The following is a 24,831-nucleotide window of genomic DNA, read 5'->3' as shown; positions in this document are numbered from 1 at the left end:
GTTTCCACAATCATCACAGCCAGTGTCTAAGCCCTCAGTATTACCACAACACAAAACCAATACTGGTATGACACTACACTTTGAATAGTAAGTTATTATTACTTATGAAAGAAGAAGTGGTTTCTAGAGCTTGACAAACTCTTAACTCAAGATATCCCCTGGTGTTAGCATCTATACGAGATAGGAAATCTTGTTCAGTCTTCTATCCATACTAACATGTTTGGCTTTTCTTTTCCTCCCATGCTCCACGTACATTTTCAACACATGTATGCAGACAGCTGATTTAAACTCTCCTCTTTATTACTGCTAGTTTACAGTACGCAGTCACAGAGGTTGCACTGATGAGGGAAGGCGTAAACCCCACACAGAAAGTACTGATATAGCTAATCATTTGCCTATTTGACCTCCGAGAGAGGGGTGGGAGGTGCAAATAATAGGAATCCACGTAAAAATACATTTGCATCACACAGCAGTGTGTGCTACAGGAAAACAGTGCTGCTCTTACTCCCAAAAAGGTGCAGGGCCCCTTGCTTAAGAAACAAAAGAAGATTCTGGGCTTTTAGATAACTGTGTAACTAGAGTGTGCCCTTACTGCTTTTGCTGTATAAGCTATTCCCCTGGGCTTTTTTTTCTGTTCTTTGCTGTAGTCTGTCTGTCGTGCAGCTGCGTTGCAGCTAAAGTGTTGCTATGAGGAAGAGGGGTACTGGAAAGAAGACCTGGGCTTTTTGGTTCAAAATGAGAACATGCTGAGGGGAAGAAAGAAGCCAGCAGCCTTAAAGACACAAACCGGGCCCCAGATGAGTTATCAAGAAGTGTCACGCCTTCCCTCTGCCTTGACCTCCCCTCCACAAAATTACCTTGCTCAGCGCAACACGAACACATGCCAAAAGCCAAGCCCTATTTATCACGTAGTTACCTTCGGGATCAGGTGAAACTTAAAGGGCTTTGGGAGCTGCTTGGTTCACACTCGTTAACTTCTCCTCTCTGGCACTTACAAACCTCAGACTTGGCAGAACAAGGAGTGACTGGACCTCAGATCTCACCCAGAAGTGGGAACACGAGAGCTGAACTATTTCACAACTCTGTTTAAACAAGTTTCTAGTGAAGTTCGCCTGTCTGGCCCACCAGTACAATAATTATACAACCTATGTCCAAAATTAGGCTGCAAGTGACCTAATAATACCATATTTTAATTTTTTTAAAAAAGAGAAATCACCAACGTGTGATCAAAATCCATCCCTCTATTATCGCTATTTTTAATGTTAATTTCTCTTCAAATAGGCCTAGGCAAAAAGATAACTTAATTCTCTTTACAGGTATATATACAGCATGAGGAAACGTTGTGAGAGAGAATTCCAGTGCTGGCTAACATCCTCTGATATGCAAAAACACCACCAAATAAGACGAAGTTTTCTTACACTCCAGATGCTTTCCAACCTGTTCCCACAGCTGCTGGATAAAAAGTCTCAGAAAGTTAAGGTGGAGAAGCACTTGAATCATAATAACCATTATCTGACAGATCTCTCTAGAAATCATTTTGTACCAGGAGAGACTGAAATTTCCAACTGACAGACAAAAATAGCTACTGCTTTGATGAAAACTTGCAAAAAAACCCCGCCAAAAACCAGCCTCATCCAAACCCTCCAATTTTTTATTTCTTTTCACTGGAGATGATTAAAAGCATCTTACCCTGGATTATGCAGCTCAGTATGGGCCCCTAATAAAAGACTTCATTGCAAAATTGCCGTATGACTGAGTGAAACAATGGCTTCTTTATTAATATTTTAAAGACTCCTGGGGGAAATGCTGTACAGCTGAAATGCCCTCAGTGAAAGGTTCATTGCCATGCTATGCACTTCTGCTGTGTAATGTTTTACAAGCTGTGCTGCCCTGTGAATGGGGAGAGTTAGTTCTCAGCTGGTAGAGGCAGCTTGCATAATACCAGACAAGTTAATCGGTAACAAGCAATGCAGGAGACCTTTGTTCAGAGTGTGACATACACAAATTCCACACTAAGCACATTGACGCTTCTGAGAGTTACTCATTGACATGCTTTATTAAATTGCTTGGACTATACCTTGATGCACCAAGAAGATCAGTTTAGCAGAGCCGCATCCCTCTGATGCCTTCCATCCCAAACTGTTGCACTATAACCTCAACCCACGGATCAGGTCACTACTGGTACGAAGGCATTTCCAGGGTGGATGATAGCAAGCACCTTGCAGCACGCCCACATGCCGGGACAATGGCAGCGGGCAGGCAAGGAAGCAGCAAACAGAAAAACGCAAGTTGGCAGCCGGCAGAGCGCTCCCGTAACAGGGCTCCGTTCTTATGGAAATGCTTCTGGGAAGCATTTGTTGTGTACCCCCCTGCTGCAAGGCGAGTGGCCCCCCCTGTCCACTCTGAACAGCTTGCTAAAACATCGCCCTCCTCCCAGCCTCCCTGAATAAAGGCAAAGGGGAAGGAGGCATCAGGCATGCTTCTCCCGGCACTATTTGGGATGCCAGACCAAGGACAGCTGGCTTCTAGCAGGTGGAGCAGCCCAGGAGCAGCACAGCTCTTAACACTCGTCAGAGCATTTAGTTAATACCAAGTCTGAGGAAAACGATGCTGGTTTTCATTGTCCACAGCATTTTTCTGGACAAAACACATCTGCTGAACTGGCCCATCCTGTCACTGCTTATCATACGACATCACCTCCCATCTCCCTATGGCTGGATCCAGCCAGCTGAACTTCCAGTGCCAGAACTTGTGCGAGTCTCTGTCCGTCAGATCCCCATAGCTGATCTGTACAGCAGGATGATATTACCGGTTTGCTGAAACCTCCTAGAAGCAGTAAGCCACTCTCACTGGTGCGAGGCTGAGCAAGGGAAAGAAGAGCTTCCAGCAGTACGTTGCACAGTCTGCCGGTCCCCAGCCTCACTCTCCAACACCACTGCACAGCTGAAGTTCAAAGTGGTAGGGAAAAAACCCAACCATCATGACAGCTCCCTCAGAAGACAAACAAAACCCATTCTTCTTTGATAACAGCAAAATCATCCCCTTTTGACAGGTTATTTTCATGTCTGGGGATGCCACAAATAGCTCTGAGGCAAGGGAGAGGGCCAGAAAATGATACTCGAGGAGGTCCTTGCTACTGCCTGGCTGGAAAGCTGCCCGCGCCGCTGAAAACTGACACATCTCCCTCCACGGACCCAACGCCCGAGGCGGAGCCTGACGGCACTGGGCAGCCATGCGGAGGCACGCACGCAGCGCCCTGAGGGGCTCAGTGGACAGGGCACCCATGGGGACGCCAGACTGGGAAGAAAGTTGACACATCCTCCGCTCCCATGAAACCTGGCTTAACAGCCCACCCCGCTCCGCAGTTTCACACGTAGCCTACCAGACACACAAAGGCACAGGTAAGCACACTCTCGCAGCAATTGCCATGCTATTATCCACTAGAAGAATTAGTCACCTAATAACAGCACCTTCCTCGGCAACAGGGAGAAGGTTATTTCACCCAGAACTCAAATTTTACCCATCCCACAGCAAATCCTTCTCGATGCGTATCTCACTGATGGCAGCATCTATGTATAAGTACACACAGAGACATGTATGACTAAAAAGCATTTTTTTCATAATACAAAGGAACTGCATGAGGGACTCACTCTGCCCAAACAGCACGGCATAGGAACATAAAGCTGGTGTGGGCAGCTCAGACACAGCAGGTTGCACCTCAGTGGAGAGACCTTTCAGGTTACCCCAGATGTGTGCAGTCCATTGTCCCCGCAGTACAAATGCCCTTATGGAACTGCTCCCAAAAAAGTGCCTTGGCCTGCACAGTATGAGCAACAATTTACAGGCAGAGCATGCCAGACCCCAGAAATACTGGTTTTCTTATAACTGCAGGTCTAGGCTACCATTTTTTTAATGGTTGCAGATTATGTGGATTCCTGCATAATCTGACAGGTGCTCAGCCACTTGAGACCCAACGACCTGAGGTGTGTGTACAGCACCACCTCCTGTGGAAAGTTTTACTCACTGTACTTCCAGTGATGTGAATAAGGTCTTCTCGGACTGATTTTTAATTTGCCTTCACTTCTTGAAGGAGGAACATAAACACCTTGGTTGGCAGCCACAACACCTTGCATTAAGTACTTCAATTAAAACTAATCCAGGAATGACTAATTTCAAGGAAACTTGTTTTGTCTAGAGAATGATGATTCATCAGATCCAATGGCTTGCAAGCATCTATTTCAACAAGATATTTATCAGAAATGTTCCTCAGGTCAAAGACTCTGAGTTGAGAAACAGAATCATCTTTCACCACATCTGCATGAAAGACACAAATGCAAAACCACTTGTAGTCTGTTAAATAGAGCATGCGCTTGGCATATAAAACATGCGTGTTCAGTCCTTGCTCCACCTGACTCAGAGGGAACAAGAATGCAGGTGAGTACTGTAATTGTTTGCTTGCTCCAAATAGTACCTGTTTTATGTAAAATAGAAAAAAAACTGACAAGAGGCAGAGCAGTACCTGCTTTGGATGTGGGAAACAAACGCAAACCCCTGCTCTGAATGCCTTACACAACATCAGTTGGTCAGAAAAATGGAGAAACTGCTGGTTTGGCCTTCACTCATGAAACCCCATCATCTCGTAAATACTCCATTGCTATCAAGACTCTCTACTTCCTCTCCCCATTAAAATGGGAAACTGAGGACAAGGCTGAGAAAACAGACTGTTCTGAAGCTATTTGTGTCTATCCACTGTCACTTATGAAAATACATTTTGTACTGATACCAGGACACACAAGTCTATGAAGTGAGTAACTGCCTGACCCACTAAGTGAAAGAGCTCATCCAAGAAGCTTCAAAGCTGTATTCACCCTCCTCCTGTATCACTAAACTAGGAATAAAAAAAGCTGTTACTGCTTTACAAGTGAAAATATACTGATTTTCCATTGTGACCAGTTGTGTGTTAGGCTCAATTGCATCTCCCCTCCTCTCTTGAGCCAAAGTGAGTTATTCACTTACTTTACTTACTACCTATATGGTAGGCTTTAGTGGCTGCCTAAAATGTGAAGTAGTTTATTGAACAAAGATAGGAGTTAGGGTCAAACTGGTGGGAGAAAATGATGGTATTTGCTTTTGCGGTTTGTTTGTTTGTTTATTTGTGGGGGGTTTAAGATTAAAAGTGAACTTTCTTTTTTCCATGTTCATGGAAAAGAGGTCTAACAAAAAAACCACTGAAAAACTGCTGTGCTACATGAATTAAATATAGCGTTCTATAACTAGGTGCACAAGCTGACCCTTACTTAGTTAATTAGTCCTTGCTGTTCCTGAGACAGCATTGTTCTCTCTCCTTTCCCCAAGTATTCCTTGGTTTGGGAGAAAGGTCACTACCTTGCCCCTCCTAGGATTGTCAACGAAGTATGAACCATCAAAGTCACCTAGAGTTTGGCTATTAACTTCAGCTATCTCATCTCGTCTAAGAAGCCAAGGGCATTGTTCCATTTAAGGACAATCAGACAGCAGCTGCCATTGCAAACACTTTTCAAATTGCAGTTAGATCTTAAACTGTGGGTGATGAAAACTGCAGAGAAGGGTGAAGAAATCTTAAAATAAGCAGTATCTGGCACTAAGGGATACCTAACTGACTTTTCAGGAAAGCACCGGTGTGTTGCCTTCTACACATGAACACGCCTTTCTTGTGCTACCATAAATACTGCGCATGTAAGGCCCGTGATAGGACAGTAGGTTAAGCAGCTATCTCTCCTTTCCACCTCCGTTTGGTTCTGGAAGTTCAAAAGTCACAAAACCAATTAACGCACAGACCGACCTATTCAGCTTCCTATCCACAAAGCAGCAACAGCAGCAGTCCCTTTGACCACCTTGTCTCCAAGGTGCTTTGGGCACTGCTGACCCTGCGGAGGTGCGCACCAAACATGTGGCCACAACGGAGTCAGGACTGTGGCAGGGACCTCTAATAAGCTGCTTTACCATTAACAGGGTAAGTACTCCACAGGCCAGCCAACAGACACAGCTAAGGCTTTCTTTGTACAAACCCACTGGGCTCAATTCAAGCGCAGAGATACGGGGACTTCCACTCTGCAGCCCTTAGACCTGTAAGGAGAGGCTGCGCTGGAAATGGAAACATCTGGAAAAGGATGATTCAGCCATCAAACATGGTCAAGGCTGTACAGAAACTCTGAATTAAAGGCAGCACACATCTCTATTCATGGTGTATCAGACTGGCTCTGCCTACTTTTGGGCTGTAACAGTTCCCTGACGCCCACCCCTCTCGTTCACCAAGAGTTTCAGAAAGCTTACATCACTGCTTCCACTCTCCAGAAAAGCTTACTGGCTTTCAGAAAAGTAATTAGGCTATTTCCTATTCTGGAAAAAAAGCCAAAATACAACAAACCACCACCACCAAAAACCAACCCAAACCTAAACCCAAACAAACAAAAAAACAAAACAAAACAAAACACCCCACAAAACACCAAAACCACAACAACCAACCCCCCAAAAAACCCCACCAATGTATATTTAGTGGGAAATGGGGGGGGGGGGGGGGAAGCATTAGAAATTTTGTGTCATTATTTGTAGTAATGATTCTGCAGTTTGCTTTCTAAATTTTGTTGCATTTAGTATTTTATTTCGGAGAAGAGAAATATAATTAGGAGCCAAGTACTTTCATACCAAAAATCTGAAAAATGGCTTAGCCAAGCTCAGATAAAATCAGCACCATAGTTAGAAGTTAAACTCTGGAGTTCCTAGCTCTTGTGCCTGAATTCAGATTGCCAAACCTACCTTTCATCAGCAAAACAGGAGTGCAAGAATTCGCATATAGGCTGGTTTTTGGAGCTATAATGGGTAGTATCTGCAGCAAGCGTATTAACTCTGTACAAAAAACAATGCCGCCTGAAGAAAGGAAAGAGACTGCTAGGGATGAATTATTTTTCTTTGGAGTTTTAAAGAGGATCATTCATCTTTGTAGTGTAAACCTACTACGACATATTTTTCTCTGACATTTTCTCCAGACTCCTCCTCTACTAATCAGTTGTCCTACAATGACACTGTAAAGTTTTTATAGGAAGAGCAGCATTAACAACTCAGCAACGATATCTCCTACCAGAACATGGACGTAACAAACACAGGCTAACTCCGTATTGAAAGAATGCTACCTATTGACGAGGAGCTAACATAGCCAAGGTCATTTTCCGTGGTGGCAAGTGCCTTACCTGTCTCTGAAGTCACCTCTTCTGAAGCTGAGAATAATTGCTCTATTAAACTCAGGATATTAAAATATTTGGTTATCCATTAAAGAATGAAAACATTCACTACCATTTACCGAACAGCATAATTCCTAAAAACGTCCGCCTGGCTCAGTTTCCTTCTATGGTTGTCTTGCATGCCCCACCGTCAGCCTGCTCTAGCCCAGCACATACAGCGCTGTGACACTTCCTGGGGCTCCCGGGGGGGAATGGATTGGAGCTCCTCTCACATGGAGCTTCCCAAGGATGAGCTCTGCGGATACTGTATCATTTCTTTCTCATCAGACGTGACAGGCCCTTGCTCTTATGCAAAACAGAGGTTTTATTTTGCTTACTTAAGTTTTCAGGCAACTACATTTCTTACAGAACACAGATCTAAAGATACTCCAAGAATTAAAGTCCTAGCAGTAAAAAGGTTTCTATAGTTTACATTATAATGCTTACTTGCCAAACAATCAGCATGAAACATTCGCTGCTTTGTTTACTCATTAAAGAGCATTGACCGATGTGCTGTATAACTGGATTAATTTGGGCTGTTACAGAAGAAACTACAGACAGATGAAGAGCCACATTCTGTGTACAGTTATGCCTATGTTAAAAAAAAAAGATTTAGACACTCCCCACCCAAAAAAAATTCCAACCAATAAACAACTGTTAAAATGACCAGTCTGCAATGGGAACTGCAAAGTGTGTAGTCAGAGTAATACTAGATCAAGAACTTAGCTTATGATTCAGCTGTGGGATTCAAAGGACAAACACATATAATGGAGACCTTGAAAAAGAACTCCAGCCTCAATTTTTATTTTGGAGAAGCAATTCAACTGCTTTGTCCCACCCACCTCACTTACAGTGGCTGTAAACTCAATTTAAACAACCAGCAAAATGGGGTTATGCCTGCTTTGCACCAGCATAAAGGAGACAGACTGTGGACATGAGAGAGAGAGAATTCTGCTGAAGTACTAAAATGCTCCATGAGTGTTGGCGAGACATTTTTCCCTTGCAGGCTGTGCCTTTTTTTCTGCTGCCATTGAAAAGCTGTGACTGAGGCATTTTAGGCACGTGGTGACAGATACCTGTTTGCTTGTTTAAATCCAGTCCCTTTGGGCAGAAACTAGAAGTTGTCCCCTTTTAATGACAGCTTGGAAATGGCTTAAAAAGCTGCAACTTTGTTGATACTGGCTGCCATTCTCAGTGTTAAATTCCACTAGTCTTATTCCTTAAACTAGATGCAATTTCCTGGCAAACAGCACTTTAACCCATAGATCTGATTTTATTTCATGAAGGGTGATGGTGACGCAGTTAGCTCTTCCTCTCTCCTCAATGAAAACCCCATTTTGGCAGTGTAATATTATCCAAGCTAGGAAAACTCTTGCTGCTCCATCATTCTGCTACAGTCTGACAGCAAAACACTCACAAATACATGTAGACAGTAAAACAGAAGCTATGCGTGTGCTGGAAAAACACCTGCATTGATGCAGAGATCCATCTGAGATACGTTTACACACTGCTTCAACCCCCTTGTACAGACCTTATTTTTGAGGCATGGAATTAAGTGAGTGAGCTTGTTCTGGTTTTCATAGTGAGTACTTCTGCCTATAAACTCCCTTAATTTAACATTTTCCCATTTTATTGGGCTTTAATGAAAGCATACAAAACCAAAATCAGATAATAATTAGTAAGTTAATATAAAACACAGGAAATACCAACTTATGCACATAATTATGATTGTCTACAAATAAACCTGGACACTATCTGGGGAATTTGAATCTCTAGTACCTGGAATATTCCAAGCCCCACACAAGCTCACTGCAGAGACAATCCAGATTGGGAGTCATGGTGGTAATCCCAGAAAGGGCTAAGAATGTGTCCCAGCAGAAGCACTGTTGGGTGTTGATACCCAGTCCCAAGGACACATTCAGTCAAAGAGAAGACACTTGACTTTCATTTCATTAAATATTTTCTTGTACTATATTCCCTCAAGAAAACTGCATGGATGAATTTTTTACAGTACCAGAATTAACGGAGTTAAATGCCCTTAATAAACTCTTTGCTTTTGTTTTTAATTGATCACTGGTCTCCATCACAGCCACTCCACATATAAAATACTTCAACAGCTTAAAACAGTGTCAAGTATAGCTTTTTCTTCTAAAACCTCCTATGATATAAAAGCACATGTTTGTCTAGCAGGCCTTACCTCCAAAAGTCCATCCTCAGGTAGGTCTGTGCAGTGGACAGCATTCTGAATCTTGTTCCTCCCAAAGACAGCACGCAGGGTTCCAGGTCGGAGATAACGGGCTATTTCCTATTGAACACAAGAAAACCAAAAGACCTTTGTGAACCACATTGTTCCTTTATATCATGGGGGCAAGAGAAACTTATAAAGTAAAACATGATTGTGCTATTAATACGTGTGTGGTACACTATAAAAGAAAATTAAGAGGGAAATTCCAGCTTGCATTACACACGTACACAACTGCAAAAAACCACGACCAAGATTATGAAACCTAACTGCTTGAAATTGGGCCAATCAAGCCACCTTGGGTGAAATGCAGAACCCTTCATACTACACACACACACCTTCCTGGCACTTGTATTAATACAATTAGCTCACGTTAACAACTTTGCAGCTCTCAAGCATACAATGTGCTGTCCTTACTGAGCAGACACAACCGCACGACCTTGCAGACTTTGTCCCCTAACACTGAACTATTTGCCTCGGAACCTGACATTTCTGAAGCCCAGCTACTGAACAACCTCTCTCTCATCTCTGGGGTGCTTCTCTGACACCATGACTAGTGTCAACATCTGATCCCTCTGAGGATCAGTCCAGACTCTCTCTACAACTTTCTCTGCTTTTTGAAGTTGACATTTCAATACTCTTCTTCATCTACAATGCCAAATGCCTCCATGGCCTCTCAGTGTTTCTCTTACTACAGCAGATACCACTCAGGTCCTGAGATAACATTCCTCCCTACCTCTTTACTATGGTATATCTCCCATCTTATACCGCCAAGGACTGCCTTCATTGGCCATCCCCTCCACCATGCTCTTTCTTTCAAGGCATAATGCAGTCCTGCTGTACTTCTCTGCACTATCTCCTTGCAGTGTTGTCTTTTAACCTCTTCCTATGCCAACTGTGCTACACCTCACTGGCCTGTCTTCCTAACACCCTGGAGCTCTTCCCCAAGCCTATGTCATGCACGGTGTGCCTCCTCTTAAAATTCAGTGGTGATGGCATTAAACCATTTTTCCCTCCTTAAAACCCTTTGGACAGTCTTCCGTAAGTGCCTCTTGAGCACCCGCCCCCTTGTGAGAGGACAGGTCAATGACAAGCTCAGACTGCAGCTACTGAATTTAAGAAAAAAAATAAAGGAAGAAAAAGAAGAAAAAAAAGGCCAACAGAGTCTACATTGGTCCCTTTCTGAAAAAGCACTGGGTACATTAAAGTGTAATCACTTTGGAAGTGGCCAGTGTGGTTTCATTGTGCCACTCCCAGGTGTTTGTTTCGGTGTCACAGCTGGAGGTTACTGCCCCCACAGCCAAGTCACCAGACTGGATTGTCCAAGCATTTGTTAATTTTCAGTGTCAAATGGATTCAAAGTGACTTCAGTAGTGGCTCTTGGCTGCCTGGAAAACTTTGCACAGGAACAGATGAGAAACACTTGTATGATGCACACTCTCTTCTGGATGGCAGTGAATGTTTTAAGCTAGTCCAAAAAGACCTCACAAAAAGCATTATGTGACAATACCCTTTAGCCACTTTCCAGCTTCACCCACTTGTCATGTCTCATTACTGAACTAAGACAATTGGACTTTAAGGGCGAGATCTTCTCTTAGCCCAGCAAGCCCTAGATATTCTCCTGTAATAACAATTAACAATTATGGTGGTCTGTTACCTAGTAACCTAGATCTGTTACCTACCTGGAAGACAATTAAACTGCTTTAATGCTTGCAGTGTGTCTAATCCAAAACATGCCGCAAGGAGAAGTTTCAGTTCCCCATTGTTACTGTGTGTACGTCACAAGTTATACAGGATCTTTGGATATGGATGTCAAGGATATTTGAATAAGATACACTCAACATCAAACAATTTTGCTTCAGAGGAAAGTTCAAGAGTTTCACTTTAAAAAAAAAGGCCCCAAGGAGAAAAAACCAAACAACTCCTCTACATGGTCCTCATTAAAGGCTTGCGATAAGAAAGTCTGCTGGAGAAACAAAAGTCACATGCCAGTTAACTATAGCTATGTGACACTCTAATCATAGACTCATAGAATTATAGAATGGTTTGGGTAGAAAAGACCTTAAAGACTGTAGTTCCAATCCCCCTGCCATCGTGGAGGACACCCTCCACATAGACCAGGTTGCCCAAACCCCATCCAACCTGGCCTTGAACACTGCCAGGGAGGGGCCTCCACAACCTCTCTGGGCAACCTGTGCCAGTGCCTTGCCACCCTCACAGTGAAGAATTTCTTCCTAATATCTCATCTAAATGTACTCCTTCAGCTTAAGGCTGTTACCCTCTTGTCCTATTACTATGTGCCCTCGTAAACAGTCCCTCTCCAGATTTCTTGTAGGCCACCTTTAGGTACTGGTAGGCTGCTATGAGGTCAAACCTTCCTTGAAACAACTGTTGATTCCAGTAACAACTAGCTGTCAGGAAGCCAGCAATAGCACTAGGCTTTCAATTATTTTAAGGCAAGTTTGGGCATATTAGGAAAAAACTTAGTGTGGCTATAAAACCTTTGGAAACACTTTAGCAAGAAACAGCTCAGGTCTAACAAGCTAAAGCTTGGCATTTTATATTCTATTTATTTCCTATCCATCAAACTCTTTTGCTCAAACTGTTCTGTCCTCCAACAGATCTAAAAAATGCTGCTGCTTATGAAACTTTCCCAAGTTTTTCCTTGACCCACCTTCCTCACCAAATCCAACTTTTCTTTTTTTTTTTTTCTCCTTTCTTTAAAAGCAGCTATAACCTCCTGACTTACCAGTTGTCCTAAGCTCTCCTTTCTACTTCACAACTTAAGACCTCATGTTTCTTCTGTTGGACTCACTCTCTAACATTGGCAAAAGCTCCTACTTTTGCAGTACGCAATCTCCTGTTCTTCCTTCAATTTTTCCAACACAGGTTGCCACGCATTCTCCTGCCTCCTGAAACTCATCAGTCCATCTTGCACAAAAAGGGACTCATTCTGTTCTGCCTAGGATTGCATTAGATCAGAAGTACACAAAGGTAGGTCCTCTCCAGCACTTTACATTGTTAGCACCTGATTAGTAAGAATCTTAAATAAGCCTTTCTTGCCATCAGTTAACAAACAGGATGAGAGGTAAAGCAGTCTCTGCTTACATTTCCGTAGCCAAAAAAGGACAATAATTATCAATTACGAAGTTTTACTATTCGTCGCTTCTTACTACTCCACTGTATGGCTGGAAATCTTGGAACCTTTCAGGGAAGGAGGAAGAGAGCTCCTTACAGAACTTACTCCTCATAGCACATATTAATATACACTCTTCTGCCTCACAACAGGAAGCTTGCCAAGCATTTTATTTATAAGGCCTCATCTGCAACAACAGGGAGAGACAAATATAATAGTGGGGGTTTGGGTTGGTTCCCCCACACCCCTCCATCCCCTTTTAAGCCTCTTTTTCCTAAGTTTTCTGCTGAGTCTAGTTTCCAGAGTACGTATTTTGGTACTGGTTTTCAAAAACTTTTTGAAAGGAGTTGAGAGTGGGATGACGTAGGAGTTAAGAGCAGCTACAAATGTACCACATGCATGAGAGAAGAGTAACGTGTGCACTGGAACTTCATGTGCGCGTGTAAATGGGGATGCCACGAACTCACATCTCACACGAAGAATACGCTGTCTGCGTCACCCTCTTTGGTCTTATTCAGCACGCTATCTGATCACACATTACAGGCTGGGCTTTGATCTACAACTAGCCCTCTGAAGATCCTTGTCCTACACAAGATACAAATGCACATATTTCATGCTTCTATCATGTTTCTAACTGTGCCCAGTGCAACACTGCCTGTATGAAGTACTTAGCACATTCTAAAATCTTTCTATTTCTGTACAAGCGAAGGGAAACAAAAATGTCACCAATGCCAGTAATATGTCAAAATCAGACTGAAAAATCATAAACAGTCATGAGCAAAGCTCATGAACTGCTTTTCCTTCAAATGGCTGTTTTTTCATGGGCTGGATGGGAAGTTATATAGAACAGTAACATGTATTCCATCCAAAACTACAGATTTCAAGAAAATTTGGCCAGGTTTTTTAAAGCATCTGCCCTGAATACTTAATTGGGTATCTAGAGAGGCCAAAAGGCCACCGCTGTTAAACATTTCTGAATGCTTTGTTGCTGTTTAAATGGCATTCAAGGAAAAGACAAAGAGGCAACCACTGACTGTGCAGCAACCATTCCCTCCCTCCTCAGTGGGAAACAGCACATACTGTAAATGGACCAAAAACACACAAAGGAACTTTTACAGCCTAAAACTTTGCTCTACTTGAACATGAACTAGAACAAGGGAACCTTGAAATTTCATTACTGGTCCTCTTGAGTGAAGCAGTATAAAAATAAGAGAGTTTATGATCAAACCCTCTCCTACCCACAGTGTGATCTCAGGACAGTCATTCTTTTGCCAGCAGCATTCAGAGGATGTCTTGGGCTGCAACCAGCTCTGCACAGTCCCCTCTAACCACACAGTAAAACACCTTGTTTCCCTTCTCTATCTGAGCCCTGACTGCTCCTTCCTCTTCTTGGCATTCCTCATTCATCACTCTTTCGAAGGCTTTATGTTGACTTGGTCTCCCCACCTCTGCTTTCCCCACCCTGCATTCATGAAGCTTTTTTTCTTCTGCAGCTCTCCATGCTCCACTGCTGTCATGAAAGAGATGGTCCCTCTTTCCCCTTGAGGGTGCCAACTGATTCAGAAGGCAGTAGCCAGCCTCAGGCAAACAAGCAAGTGCCTTTCTCCTTTTAAAGACCAGCTACGCCCTTGTCAAGAGAACAGAACGCACATTAACTTTGAACAAACAAAATAATGTAAATTCCACCACTAACCGTGGAATTTATCTGGCTGAACTTCAGCCATCAGAAAGCTGACTGCCTTGTATAAGCGAGGCACCTGAGCTTCTTTTGTAGTGAGCAGAGGGTGATAAGCCCTTTCAGGGAAGAAAAAAAAAAGAAAACCAAACCAAAAAAACCCTCTTGCAGTAGAACAGCTACATAATGTAGGTAGGATAAGTGCCTCTCCTCTTCCCATCGTCACAGCTCTGCAGTTGGCTTTTATTTTCAGGGGATTTTAGCATCAGTCATATCACACACTGCTGGTTGCAGCAGGGAGCTGCGTGAAATACTCGATCCTACACAAGCCATCAGCAAGAGGTAAAATGATACAAGCAGCACAGACTCTGTCCTGCAGAATACAATACTAGATAAGCATCCCCTGTAATGCTTATTCAAGCTAAGAAACACCTTAGCATTATTGTTACTGTGGGAACAACTTCAGTTGATCAGTCTGATATATCCTTCACAGAAGTTCTCACCCAAAGCCAGTATGTGTCTTCCCCTCTAGTTACCTCAATTCTGACCTGGTTAAAGTTCCCCACTTTCATGTGATGAGCCACCTTGGACTCAACATCGGCTGCTGCAGAACACAACAATTTTCTACTCCTGCATCAATCAGAGGTCCAGCTCATCATCACTAAATGCACTGTTAAGCCTCCTGTCTGTATTACAGAAAGAAAAATCTACATATGATGCTGCTGTTGCCACTGTAAAGTCTTTAACTGGGGAAGAACATGTTTTGCCCTGAAACCTGTGGTCTACCTGTTGAAAGTACCTCATAAAGCTTTTAAATACAAAACCAAGTCAATGTTAAAGAGAATGCAACAGGTTTCCTTCAGCTTACATTTCACAAACCAATCCAGAAGTCTCTTGTTGACAGAGTGACATATTTTCTCTTTCTTTGTATTCCACGCAAGCTGCAGCAACGTCCTGTACAAACATGGAGTAAGTATCGATGGCCTTATGCACACTTCCAAGGGAGCCAGTGTTATCACAGAGTCTTTTGTACTTTCCGTCTGTCACAAAAAATAACCAAACCAAAACAACCCCCTCCAAACATACACAGACACAACAAACACCCCTCATCTTGTAGTCTTTATCACAAAACAAACTGATATGCAGGTTCTCAAGAATCTGGAAAGGCTGCGTTGAAAGTCTTTACAATATTTAGCCTAATCTCCTATCCCCTGAGCACTATGCATTTGACGTAGACATTCATGTTATCTTCTCCTGACTGATGGTAAAATATTTATGTCTCCAATCCCTTACTGGTCATCCTGACAAGTTTCTCGTCTCTTTAACCGAGCCAAGCCTGTGTGCATATAGTTATGTACTTGAAACAGTATGGCTGTAAAGGTTTGTTCAGCAAATTAAACAATCTGATCCAGGCAAGAGCAGCCAAATTTTCAATTGCAAGGCTGTAAAGAGTGCATCTGAGGCTCACCTCCTTCCAAATCAAATAGTTTTGCAACAGTAGCAGCAAGTAATCAAACCATAATTTATTTTATTACAAAAACCTACTCTGGTCTGAGTAAAAAAAAAAAAAAAAAAATAAGAAAACTCCATCTGCTTTTCTGTTTATTTTAAAGTCAGGCTACCTCTGAACTATCAGTCTGAAGCCCTGTATATCTTTCGGAAGTTTTGTTAACGGACCTAAAATTATCTTCCTTACTCCAGTATTGGCAGTTTTTCAGAAGCTCACAAGTCTGTAGAAGTTGTTACACTGTCTCCTTCCCACCCTCCATCCCCTGAAGCACTTTGATTCTCTCTGCTTCACTACCACACATTCCCTACCACTCCTCCTCTCTGGCAGCCAAAGGTGCTGCACCAACTCTCCACAGGCTCTCTGCTGTGGGCAGCAAACGTGGCACATTTGCCAGCCTGAAATAGCATTTTCACTGGTCTTGGTGTTCCTGATTGATGCTTAAGCAATTCTAATGATAACTGCCCTGCTCAGAAGCATATTTACTGTATTTGTGTGCCTATCTGCCATTGCCAGTGGGCTGAATTTAGACAAAAGCAAGCAGCCACGCTTCTGAGTTAAGTGTAAACTAGATTGGATGGTGAAGTCTTGAGGATAACTGGCACACCAGATGTAAGTTGGTCGCAAAATAGGAATAAAGATAAAAATATCTAGCTATCTTGTTGTATTATCTGGGTGCAATAAGGGATATTTACATTACTTGACAGGTTGGAAAAAGGAAGCATTTCAGAACTGAAAAGCAACTAACCCCACAAGACATCAGAAAACAAAGTATAATTGTAAATTTGTTTATTAGTAGCTTTACTTTAAGCTTTAAAGGTGAAATATTGGTTCTATTGATGCTTTTCCAGTGCCTTCAAGGCATCAGAATTTGATCCATTTATTAATTCACCTGTAAAACAAGGATAAAAAAAATACTAGGCTGCAAGGGGTATTTTGGGATTTCATTAATTCAGGTTGGCAAAATATCTGGAGAGTCTCCAGTGGAAGTCACTATGAAGTTGTAAGACATTATTTTTAGTCTGCAGATATCTTGGCTGATCCCTTGTAAGAACAAGAAAATTTATAAATTATCTTTTCCTCTGAAATTTTCAAGACTGAATTTTACATTTACAAAAGCAGTCCAGCTATCTGAGCTTTACACTTTGCAAAGCAGAAAAAAATGCTTCAAAATTCTACTGAGACTTCCCCAGCTGAACCAACTTCGGACCATCCACTTCAACAGAAGATGCAGACAGACTGAAAGACAAAACTCACAAGCCTGCTGCAAACCCCAGAGATCCTTCTCATTTGGGGCTTAGCACGGGGGAGAGCTTTCCCTTCCACTGTGCGCCCTCAAGCCTCTCCAATCCAACAGCTAGCTTTTCCTTGGATGTAGCAGTGCTGCCATCTCTTCCCACACAGTTGTGAACAGCCCTGTTCTGATGGAAGGAATCACTCGTTATTTGTGTTATAACTGTTTTTTTAAAAGCCCCTGCTGTGTTCAGGACTGGCTGTACTAGTCAGTGTTCCTATACATACTGAGAGACAGCTCCTGGCCTGGAAAGCTTAGATGAAGAAACACAAAGAACAGAAAATAGGAGCAGAATGGACCCCATTTTTTGGAGTGGGAAACCAAGACAGGGAGACAGTAATTTCTCAAGGGCACAAAGAAATACACATTTCCCAAGGATCATAAGTTCAATGTCTAGCTTTTAGCTCAGATCTTTTGAATCCCAGACCAGTTCCTCAACTATTCTGTCTCCCTGATTTAATGCTGCTTTAATTCCTATGTAGCACTCTGATCATAAGCCACCGTCTGCAAAACTCAGGCCATGCCAGGTCACCTAGGGGAATTTGAGAGCTGCCATGGGAACACGAAGAACTGCTGCTCACTCATCTTCCACTCCGACCTCGTTCTAGTCGCTTGACCTGGGAAGTCAAAGAATGCAGAGAAAGGGAAAACTTCTTAGTAGGAGGATCCAAGAGAAGTCCCATGGGCACATCAGGTGCAGTCTATCATACTGTGAGCAAAAGAAACTGCTAAAAATTCTGCTCAGGTGACCCTGCAGTAGAACAGAGAATGTCAGTCTAAATCAAACAGACCAGCAAGCAGCACCCCAACTTATTCAGCAGATTCTCAGCATTTGAATTAATCATTTTATATTCAGTTTTTAAAATGCCTTTGTCTAGTGTCCACACTAGAATAGTCTCCACAGAAAATGAGACCAATGGTACAGAATGAAAACTATTATTGCAGCTGTTCTCATGGCTGTCAGCAATTGCAGATAATAATAATAATAACAACAATAATAAAAATAACAGCCATCATCATCATAAATGCAAAACCAGACTACCTACTTCTTTTTGTTACAGAAGAGAAGGCTTAGGCCACAGAATTTGTTTTCACCCTTTTTGAAGCCTTCAATAATGTAGCTCAAACAGAAAATAACAGCAGATGCACTCTGGCCACAGCCTGTACTTCTTGCATTACTACAGTGACATGCAAAGCACCTAGGGAATTTCAGTCCACACACCCCCCCTGTTGCAATGTACAGTACAAAGATACCACCTATGCCACCTAGAAAGCCAACTGATCCCTCTTAGAGGAAATCCACTTGAGAAACTGATATATCTCCTTCCTGCAGTGATCAGTTCCCCTCAGATCAATCTCTTTTGTGTACCAATTTATCAAGAGTACGTAAGATACACTGTGATCTACAGCTCCTTTTCTGTTTGGTTATTATTAGTTCTGCCACCACCAATGTATTGTTCAGGCTCTGCTTGGTTAAGTAGTCCTCTAGGATAAGAGTTTTATAGGTCTGATAATCCTATTCATGTGTTTATTCCAAGGAATCTTAAATAAAGAAAAAAAATAATGCACATCCAAGGATTGACTTCTCATAAGCTGCAAACTGAAAGACAGGAAACCTTTTGGGACAGCTACAGCCAACTTCAGGATACTCAAGATCACCACCATGGTTATATGGAAAAGTGCTCTGTTGCCCTTTTCCTATACATTTATAACTTTCTCTATTGCACATTTTCAACAAGCACCTTTGTATGCTGACTCTTGCTAACTGCATTCTACAGTGCTCTAGAAAAAGGAGCCTGTTCTACCAAGTTCTACCTTGGTTTATTATTTTCTTAATATTTTTTTACCAGAGATATCATTCGTATTGCTTCATAACTTGAAGTATATGTAACAGCACTACATAACTACTATGTCCCAACAGAAGTCAGGAAGAATTCAAGGCTATCTATAGTCAACAAAAACCTGAGTCAGATATGTAAGCAAATGCTCTTAATCTATTAATATCAAAGATACTGCAAACACACAAGGTCACTGTGACCAGGATGCTAAGAAACTGGAGAAGGAGTAGTTTAGTGCTGTAATAGTATAATTTTCTTCCCCAGAGTGACCTCAGCACCTCCTGTATCTTCTGGCAACACTGCTCCCTTTTTCCAAGGAAAGACTGAGGTTATAGAGAACTTGGGTTTTGCTTGAATGCTTCTTTTCGAGGATTAACTTTTATACATGCAAAAACATCACTGTACAATGTAAAAGAGTGATTTGCTGTCTGCTGTAACCAAACAGAACACAAGGGAAGCAAAGAAAACAACCACATAGGCTGAAATTAACCCAGAACCATCATGTTCTTGAAAAGCTCTTACCTTGTGCCTTTATGAACTGAATATATTTATGAATCTATTCTCAGAAACCTCAGCAGCTACAGCAGAACCATAATAGAACAGTCCAAAGGAGGAAATGGAGCGGGGGGGAACCCAACAAAACCCCAACAAAATAAAGAGAATCGCCAAGGAAGGTAGACCTCCAGTGACCACAGGAGACTACAACCTAGGAATTCTGATGACCAGCTCTGTGTCTTGCTAACAAAGACTGTATTTTCACAGGAGGGATGAATACTTTTATTTTTAAGAAGTGTTGAAAAACCCCAATAGGCGAGGTAAATTGCATTTTAATCTGGTGTAGCTGGGAGAAACAAGCCCTAGAGAGAACCCTGCGGCTTACCTTTGATCAGCCTACCAGTGAAAAATTACATAGTGTATTTGTCCATACCAGGCTGCTATCACATGATCACCTGTTTCGTTAGAAGCCTACCTCTTTTTCTACAGTAGTGCAAAACAAAGCTTTTCTCCTTAATCCATCTCAGATATGTAAGCAGAGTTCCAATAAAGATATGGTATTTTGAAATGTATTAGCTAGCATTATTTAAAAAAACAAGCCAAGCAAATGCTAAAAGAAACTAGGCAAGCAAGCACTTTTAAAACTTTGTGTGGTCACCTTTTAAATAAAATATGATCTATCTATATAAGATACTAAATCTGTAACACCACTCTCTAAAACATGGCATATATTCAAAGCTTGGAGAGAACCTAAACGGGAAGATGCAATACAAACGGGATGTGGAAGCATTTGTTTTGCAAAACACGACATGCAGATGGACCGTTATAGCCAAACCCCAGGGCAATCTGGAAAACCCCACCTCCTCAAGGCTGAGTAGATAAATTTATGTAACTCGCAGCACTTACAAGAATCTTGTGTTCATCATAGATGCTTAAAATACCACTTTTTAAATAACATCCACCTACTACTTTGGGACGCACTCAGTCTGAGCGCAGGGAGCCTTTATGATCCCTCAGCCAGTCTTTCAGGCTTCTTTCACACCTACCTATAGGTGCAATTAGTCTTTGTGATTTCAGATTATGCTAAATGTCTTCATGTGTCTGCAGAGCTGAACAGGACAAAGTCCTTGACCAAGAAATTGAGTTTTCTTAAAAAACAAATATTCTAAGTGTGGCTTAAACCCTTACAAAAATGGCTAGCCCTATGACGCCTTGCAGTGAAAGGCCTAAAAACCTAGCTCTAGGATACCCTGTCACGTTATCCATTCTGGGGAGGTCTCTGTGGCAGAACAGCAAGTCAAGGAAGATCAGTAACTAGTGCTGTTAATGCCTTGTCGCACGTCCCTGCTTTCCTTCAGTCTCTGGGCTCAGGTTCAGTTTCTCTCCTCTTGCTAAAATAGGGCAAGCTATTCCAGCCTGGAACCAGGCACGAGGAGCCCAAGAAGAACCAGTTCAAAGCCAAAGACATAAGGGAAAGACGTAACACAGATGGGAACCCTGAGGGTTCTAAAGGTGATACTACTTTCCTGGAGGGTATATAGGACTTTTTAACAAAATCTTGATCTCTTTCTGAAAAATGTCCAGACATTGCAGTTGAGAAGGTACCTTGTCATCAGGGGATACTAAAATATCATAGTGACATGTAGCAGAGGAAACTACAAAAAAAACCCTACATAGGCTAGAGGGGCTTTGTAGCCAACTGAGATAAAAAAGCATTACAACAACTGGAAACAAGATGCAAATGTACCCCGGTTCAGTACTCTCCCAGAGGTCCCCAGCACCTTCTTTCCAGAGGTTGAAAGCAGCAGACTCCTCCAGCATCATGCCTCTGTGGTGGTAGTGGGCTTGATATCAGACAATGCAATATATTTTGTTATCTACTTTACCAAATGACTGTAATTTGTGACCACTGAATCTAAGTCAAATGACGTCCCATCCAGGATTTATTTAGGCAGAAAATGTAGCACTGCTCACATGTTCAAGTCTGGTAGCTCTGGAGCCTCAGACAAAGAGTGGCAGATAAAAGATTTTTTTCAAACTGAAACCTTGCCAACATGCCTCAATCACATTGGATTTAAAGCAGAGTTCGGTCTTGAGGGCTCTGTCAGTATTTAGTCTCCTGATAGAGACTGCCAGTTACCACTAATGACAACAATTTTCAACACATATGCACCTACCCATCAAGAATCAAAGTGAGCCTACAAACTCCAGTTCCACATGAGACTGAACAGCCATCATATGACAGCAACCTTCAGGCAGTAACAAGCCACATTTAAAGCCTGTAAAAGGCTCCTCCACTGCTACTAGTGTTCTGATTTTTGTTCTAATCTCCCCACAGAGACATATTTCAGTGAGACTAAAGTCCCTCTTCCTATCAAAGGACTTCCCATTGCCTGCAAAGGGTGGCTTGGAGAAGACAGTATGCAACAGAGCTAGGTGATCAAAGCAGATCACCTCAAAATTGTAACCAGATCACGCATACATGCCACTACAAAGCACATACGCACACACACGATTAAAGCAAATGGGGCGGCAGGAGGAGGATGTCAGGGTCTGGCCGACCTCTGCAATACCTATTCAGAAGCAAGAGGAACACATCAAGAGAACTTGCTATGAACATTGAATTTGTGCCTGTAAAGGTTAATTACTGGAATCTTGACTCTCAGCTGCTCCCAGGGCTACATACAGTTTTGACGGGAAGAACAAATATGACATTTACGTATCAGTCTTGTTTCTGGTGCAGCCAGTGCAGACTCCATCAGTTTTAAACCAGGGAAAGCAACTTACTGCCACAGGTGTGGTGTCTGGCATCCACACAGACACAGGCTTGTCTCTGACAACAAGCTATAACACTTTTGGAGGTAAATTTCAAACCATACACCAACATATTGACAGTCTAAAGCAGTGGTGGCAACTTGTGGTTACAATCCCATTACAGCTGTGGGTGATTAGAGCACAGCTGTCTTAAACACATCCTTTCTTCTAGATCCAGTCTCAATAAGCCCCCTGCCCACACACAGAGGGGTGACACGGAACAAGGTATGAGAAGTCCTGAACCCACCAAAACTTGGGCTTTATGAACCAGCAATGTCAGCTCAGCAAAAGGGGCTGCAATAGAGGGAAGAATCTCCCTCCACAGACATTCGGTCAAAAATTACCAGGTCCCTCAACTAAGAGGCATTAGCACTGTCTAGAACACATTTTCATTAGACCTGCAGAGACTGATGTGGAAATTAAAAACTGAAAGGACAGAGTCAGATGACTGACCCTAAATAACATCTAAGCAATTCAATCATGTCTTTCCCATTGCAGGCTTAAACAGCAGGATATTCTAACTGGTATCGATCGATCTGTTTGCTATTCTAGCTGATAATGGTCTGGCACTGAATGAAAATTTTTATTATTATTACATGACTCAGGCTGAGTAGATAATCAATTATATGAAAAATCTTCTTCATCAAAGAATTAGATTAATAAATCTTATTTCTCTTGAAACACATTACGTACTTCACTGTCAACACTCTGACCAAAGCTCACCAGGCTACACAGAGAATCCACATTGAAACAGCTATGAAGGTACTGCCAGAAAATGAGTACTTGGGAGCTGACAAATAGTCTTTATATTTCTTTGTCTCTTCCACTGAACTACTTTTTATGTGATGTAATATGAAAATGTCACGCTCCTAATGTAGTTCTAGGAATGAAGATGAACATTTTTGGCCTCACATGTAGATATTTGTCAGTGCTAGAGATTCACAGGAGATCTATATAAACAAAAATCTTACAGCAACAGTGCTCTTTGGCTCATACTGTTATCCCTATTTAACTGATGTGATAACTGAGGCAGAAACATATTGAACTTTTTGTCCAAGGTCACACAGTGAGGTCAGGAATGGAGCTAAAGCAGAATCCGGCTCTTTCAGTTCACCGCTTTGTTTTAAATTGTCTAATCTCCATTTTAGCTCTTTGGCATTGATGCAAAAGTACAAAAGACTGTTAATACACTGTTATCCTTACACTTGCAAACCCCCAATGTAAAGAGAATGCAGGTTAGGATCTAAAGCAAGTATACAAAAAACACTTTTCAGCCCACTGGATGCAGAAATATTGCAGCACATCCTATCGCTTTAATAATAACTCACAGCAGAAGGTACTTGAGTCACTTTTAGTGTACTGTCAATCCTAAATAAAAGCTCTAAAGACTACTAAAAGTTATGCAATCAGCCAGGAACATGTAGCTGGACTCCTGGAATCACATGTTATAATCGACCTTTTCATTTGTGTATTAAGAAAGTTCAAAAGAAAGGTAAAAATACAAAAATAAAAGCAATATATCTAATTTCTACAGCATGTTACAAGTGTCTTACGAGTACTTAGTAACCTCCTCAACATTTCCATGACAAAACATTACCAGCAGCTATTTCAACACAGAAGCTGCATGAAGAAGATGTGAAAACTGAAGCTGTAGCTTCAGACTTAAGTAATAACAAAAGGCCTCCAAGTGTTCCAGCGGCCAAAAATACACAAACACCAATCAAATAAATACAAGCTCAAGCAGCGATGGGATTCCCTGGCCACCATCCCCCTATTCTGAAGTTAAGGTTTCCCGTGATAGCCTTTGCTTCCTGATCCATGTGAAACAATGTCAAATCAGTGCAGAACAGTTTGTGTGGGGTTTTCTCTTACCACACTTAAACAAAATAGCTTTCTTGATAGTGCACACTCTGCTGCATTTATCCCTACCCCTCCCAGCATTTTAATTTCTTTACAATGAAGAAACATGGCTTTTTCTGTTGAATTTTGGTTGCAATTAGCAACTCTTATTTCTAAGTGATAGCATGTATTGAAAGTTCAAAAGATTTGTGTTCTGTATTAATCTGATTTAATTAACTGTTTAACTCCTCTTCCTAGCTTTCTAGAGCAGTTACCTCTTTGCCATAGGTGTAATTTTTTTTTTCTCTTGATGTCAGAACTACACCAGAAGAAATGGAGTGAAATAGCACCCAGCACAAAAACCATAATTTAACAACCTGCATAACAAGATTTGGTATTACATTTTGAAAAAGGGCTTAAATGATTCGGACACACCACGGATAATCAGTGGAACTCAAAGTCATTTCAGAAATCCCATTCCTATTTGAAATTTAAATATAAAAAAAAAAGTGCTCAGCTGTTCATAGGATCTCAATATCTCAAACTTCCTAGCTTTGGGAGCATAGCAGAGGCTGTGGATACTTCCCCTCCTTGAAAAACTACAGTTTTGTGTGGAATTCAGAGATCTTTTTTAAACAGCCCTTATTAACATTGTAAAGAAAGAGTATTTTCAAGATGGGCATCAGAATGGCCTGCTGGCCTTTTATAGGGGTGTTGCAACAGTAAGTAAATGTA

General features: G+C 41.9%; 1 protein-coding gene across 1 annotated transcript in view; it reads right to left on the bottom strand.

Moving 5' to 3' along the window:
* NME7 (NME/NM23 family member 7) overlaps positions 1-24,831 on the bottom strand; it is a 93,317-nt gene that overhangs the window by 7,759 nt on the left and 60,727 nt on the right. Inside the window, 1 exon segment of the mRNA XM_075766248.1 lies at positions 9,454-9,561. Within this exon segment, the coding sequence (XP_075622363.1) occupies positions 9,454-9,561 (108 nt within the window).

Source organism: Balearica regulorum, chromosome 1 (assembly GCF_011004875.1).
Source record: "Balearica regulorum gibbericeps isolate bBalReg1 chromosome 1, bBalReg1.pri, whole genome shotgun sequence".
Taxonomy (NCBI): Eukaryota; Metazoa; Chordata; class Aves; order Gruiformes; family Gruidae; genus Balearica; species Balearica regulorum.
This window is presented reverse-complemented; position numbering and strand designations above follow the sequence as displayed.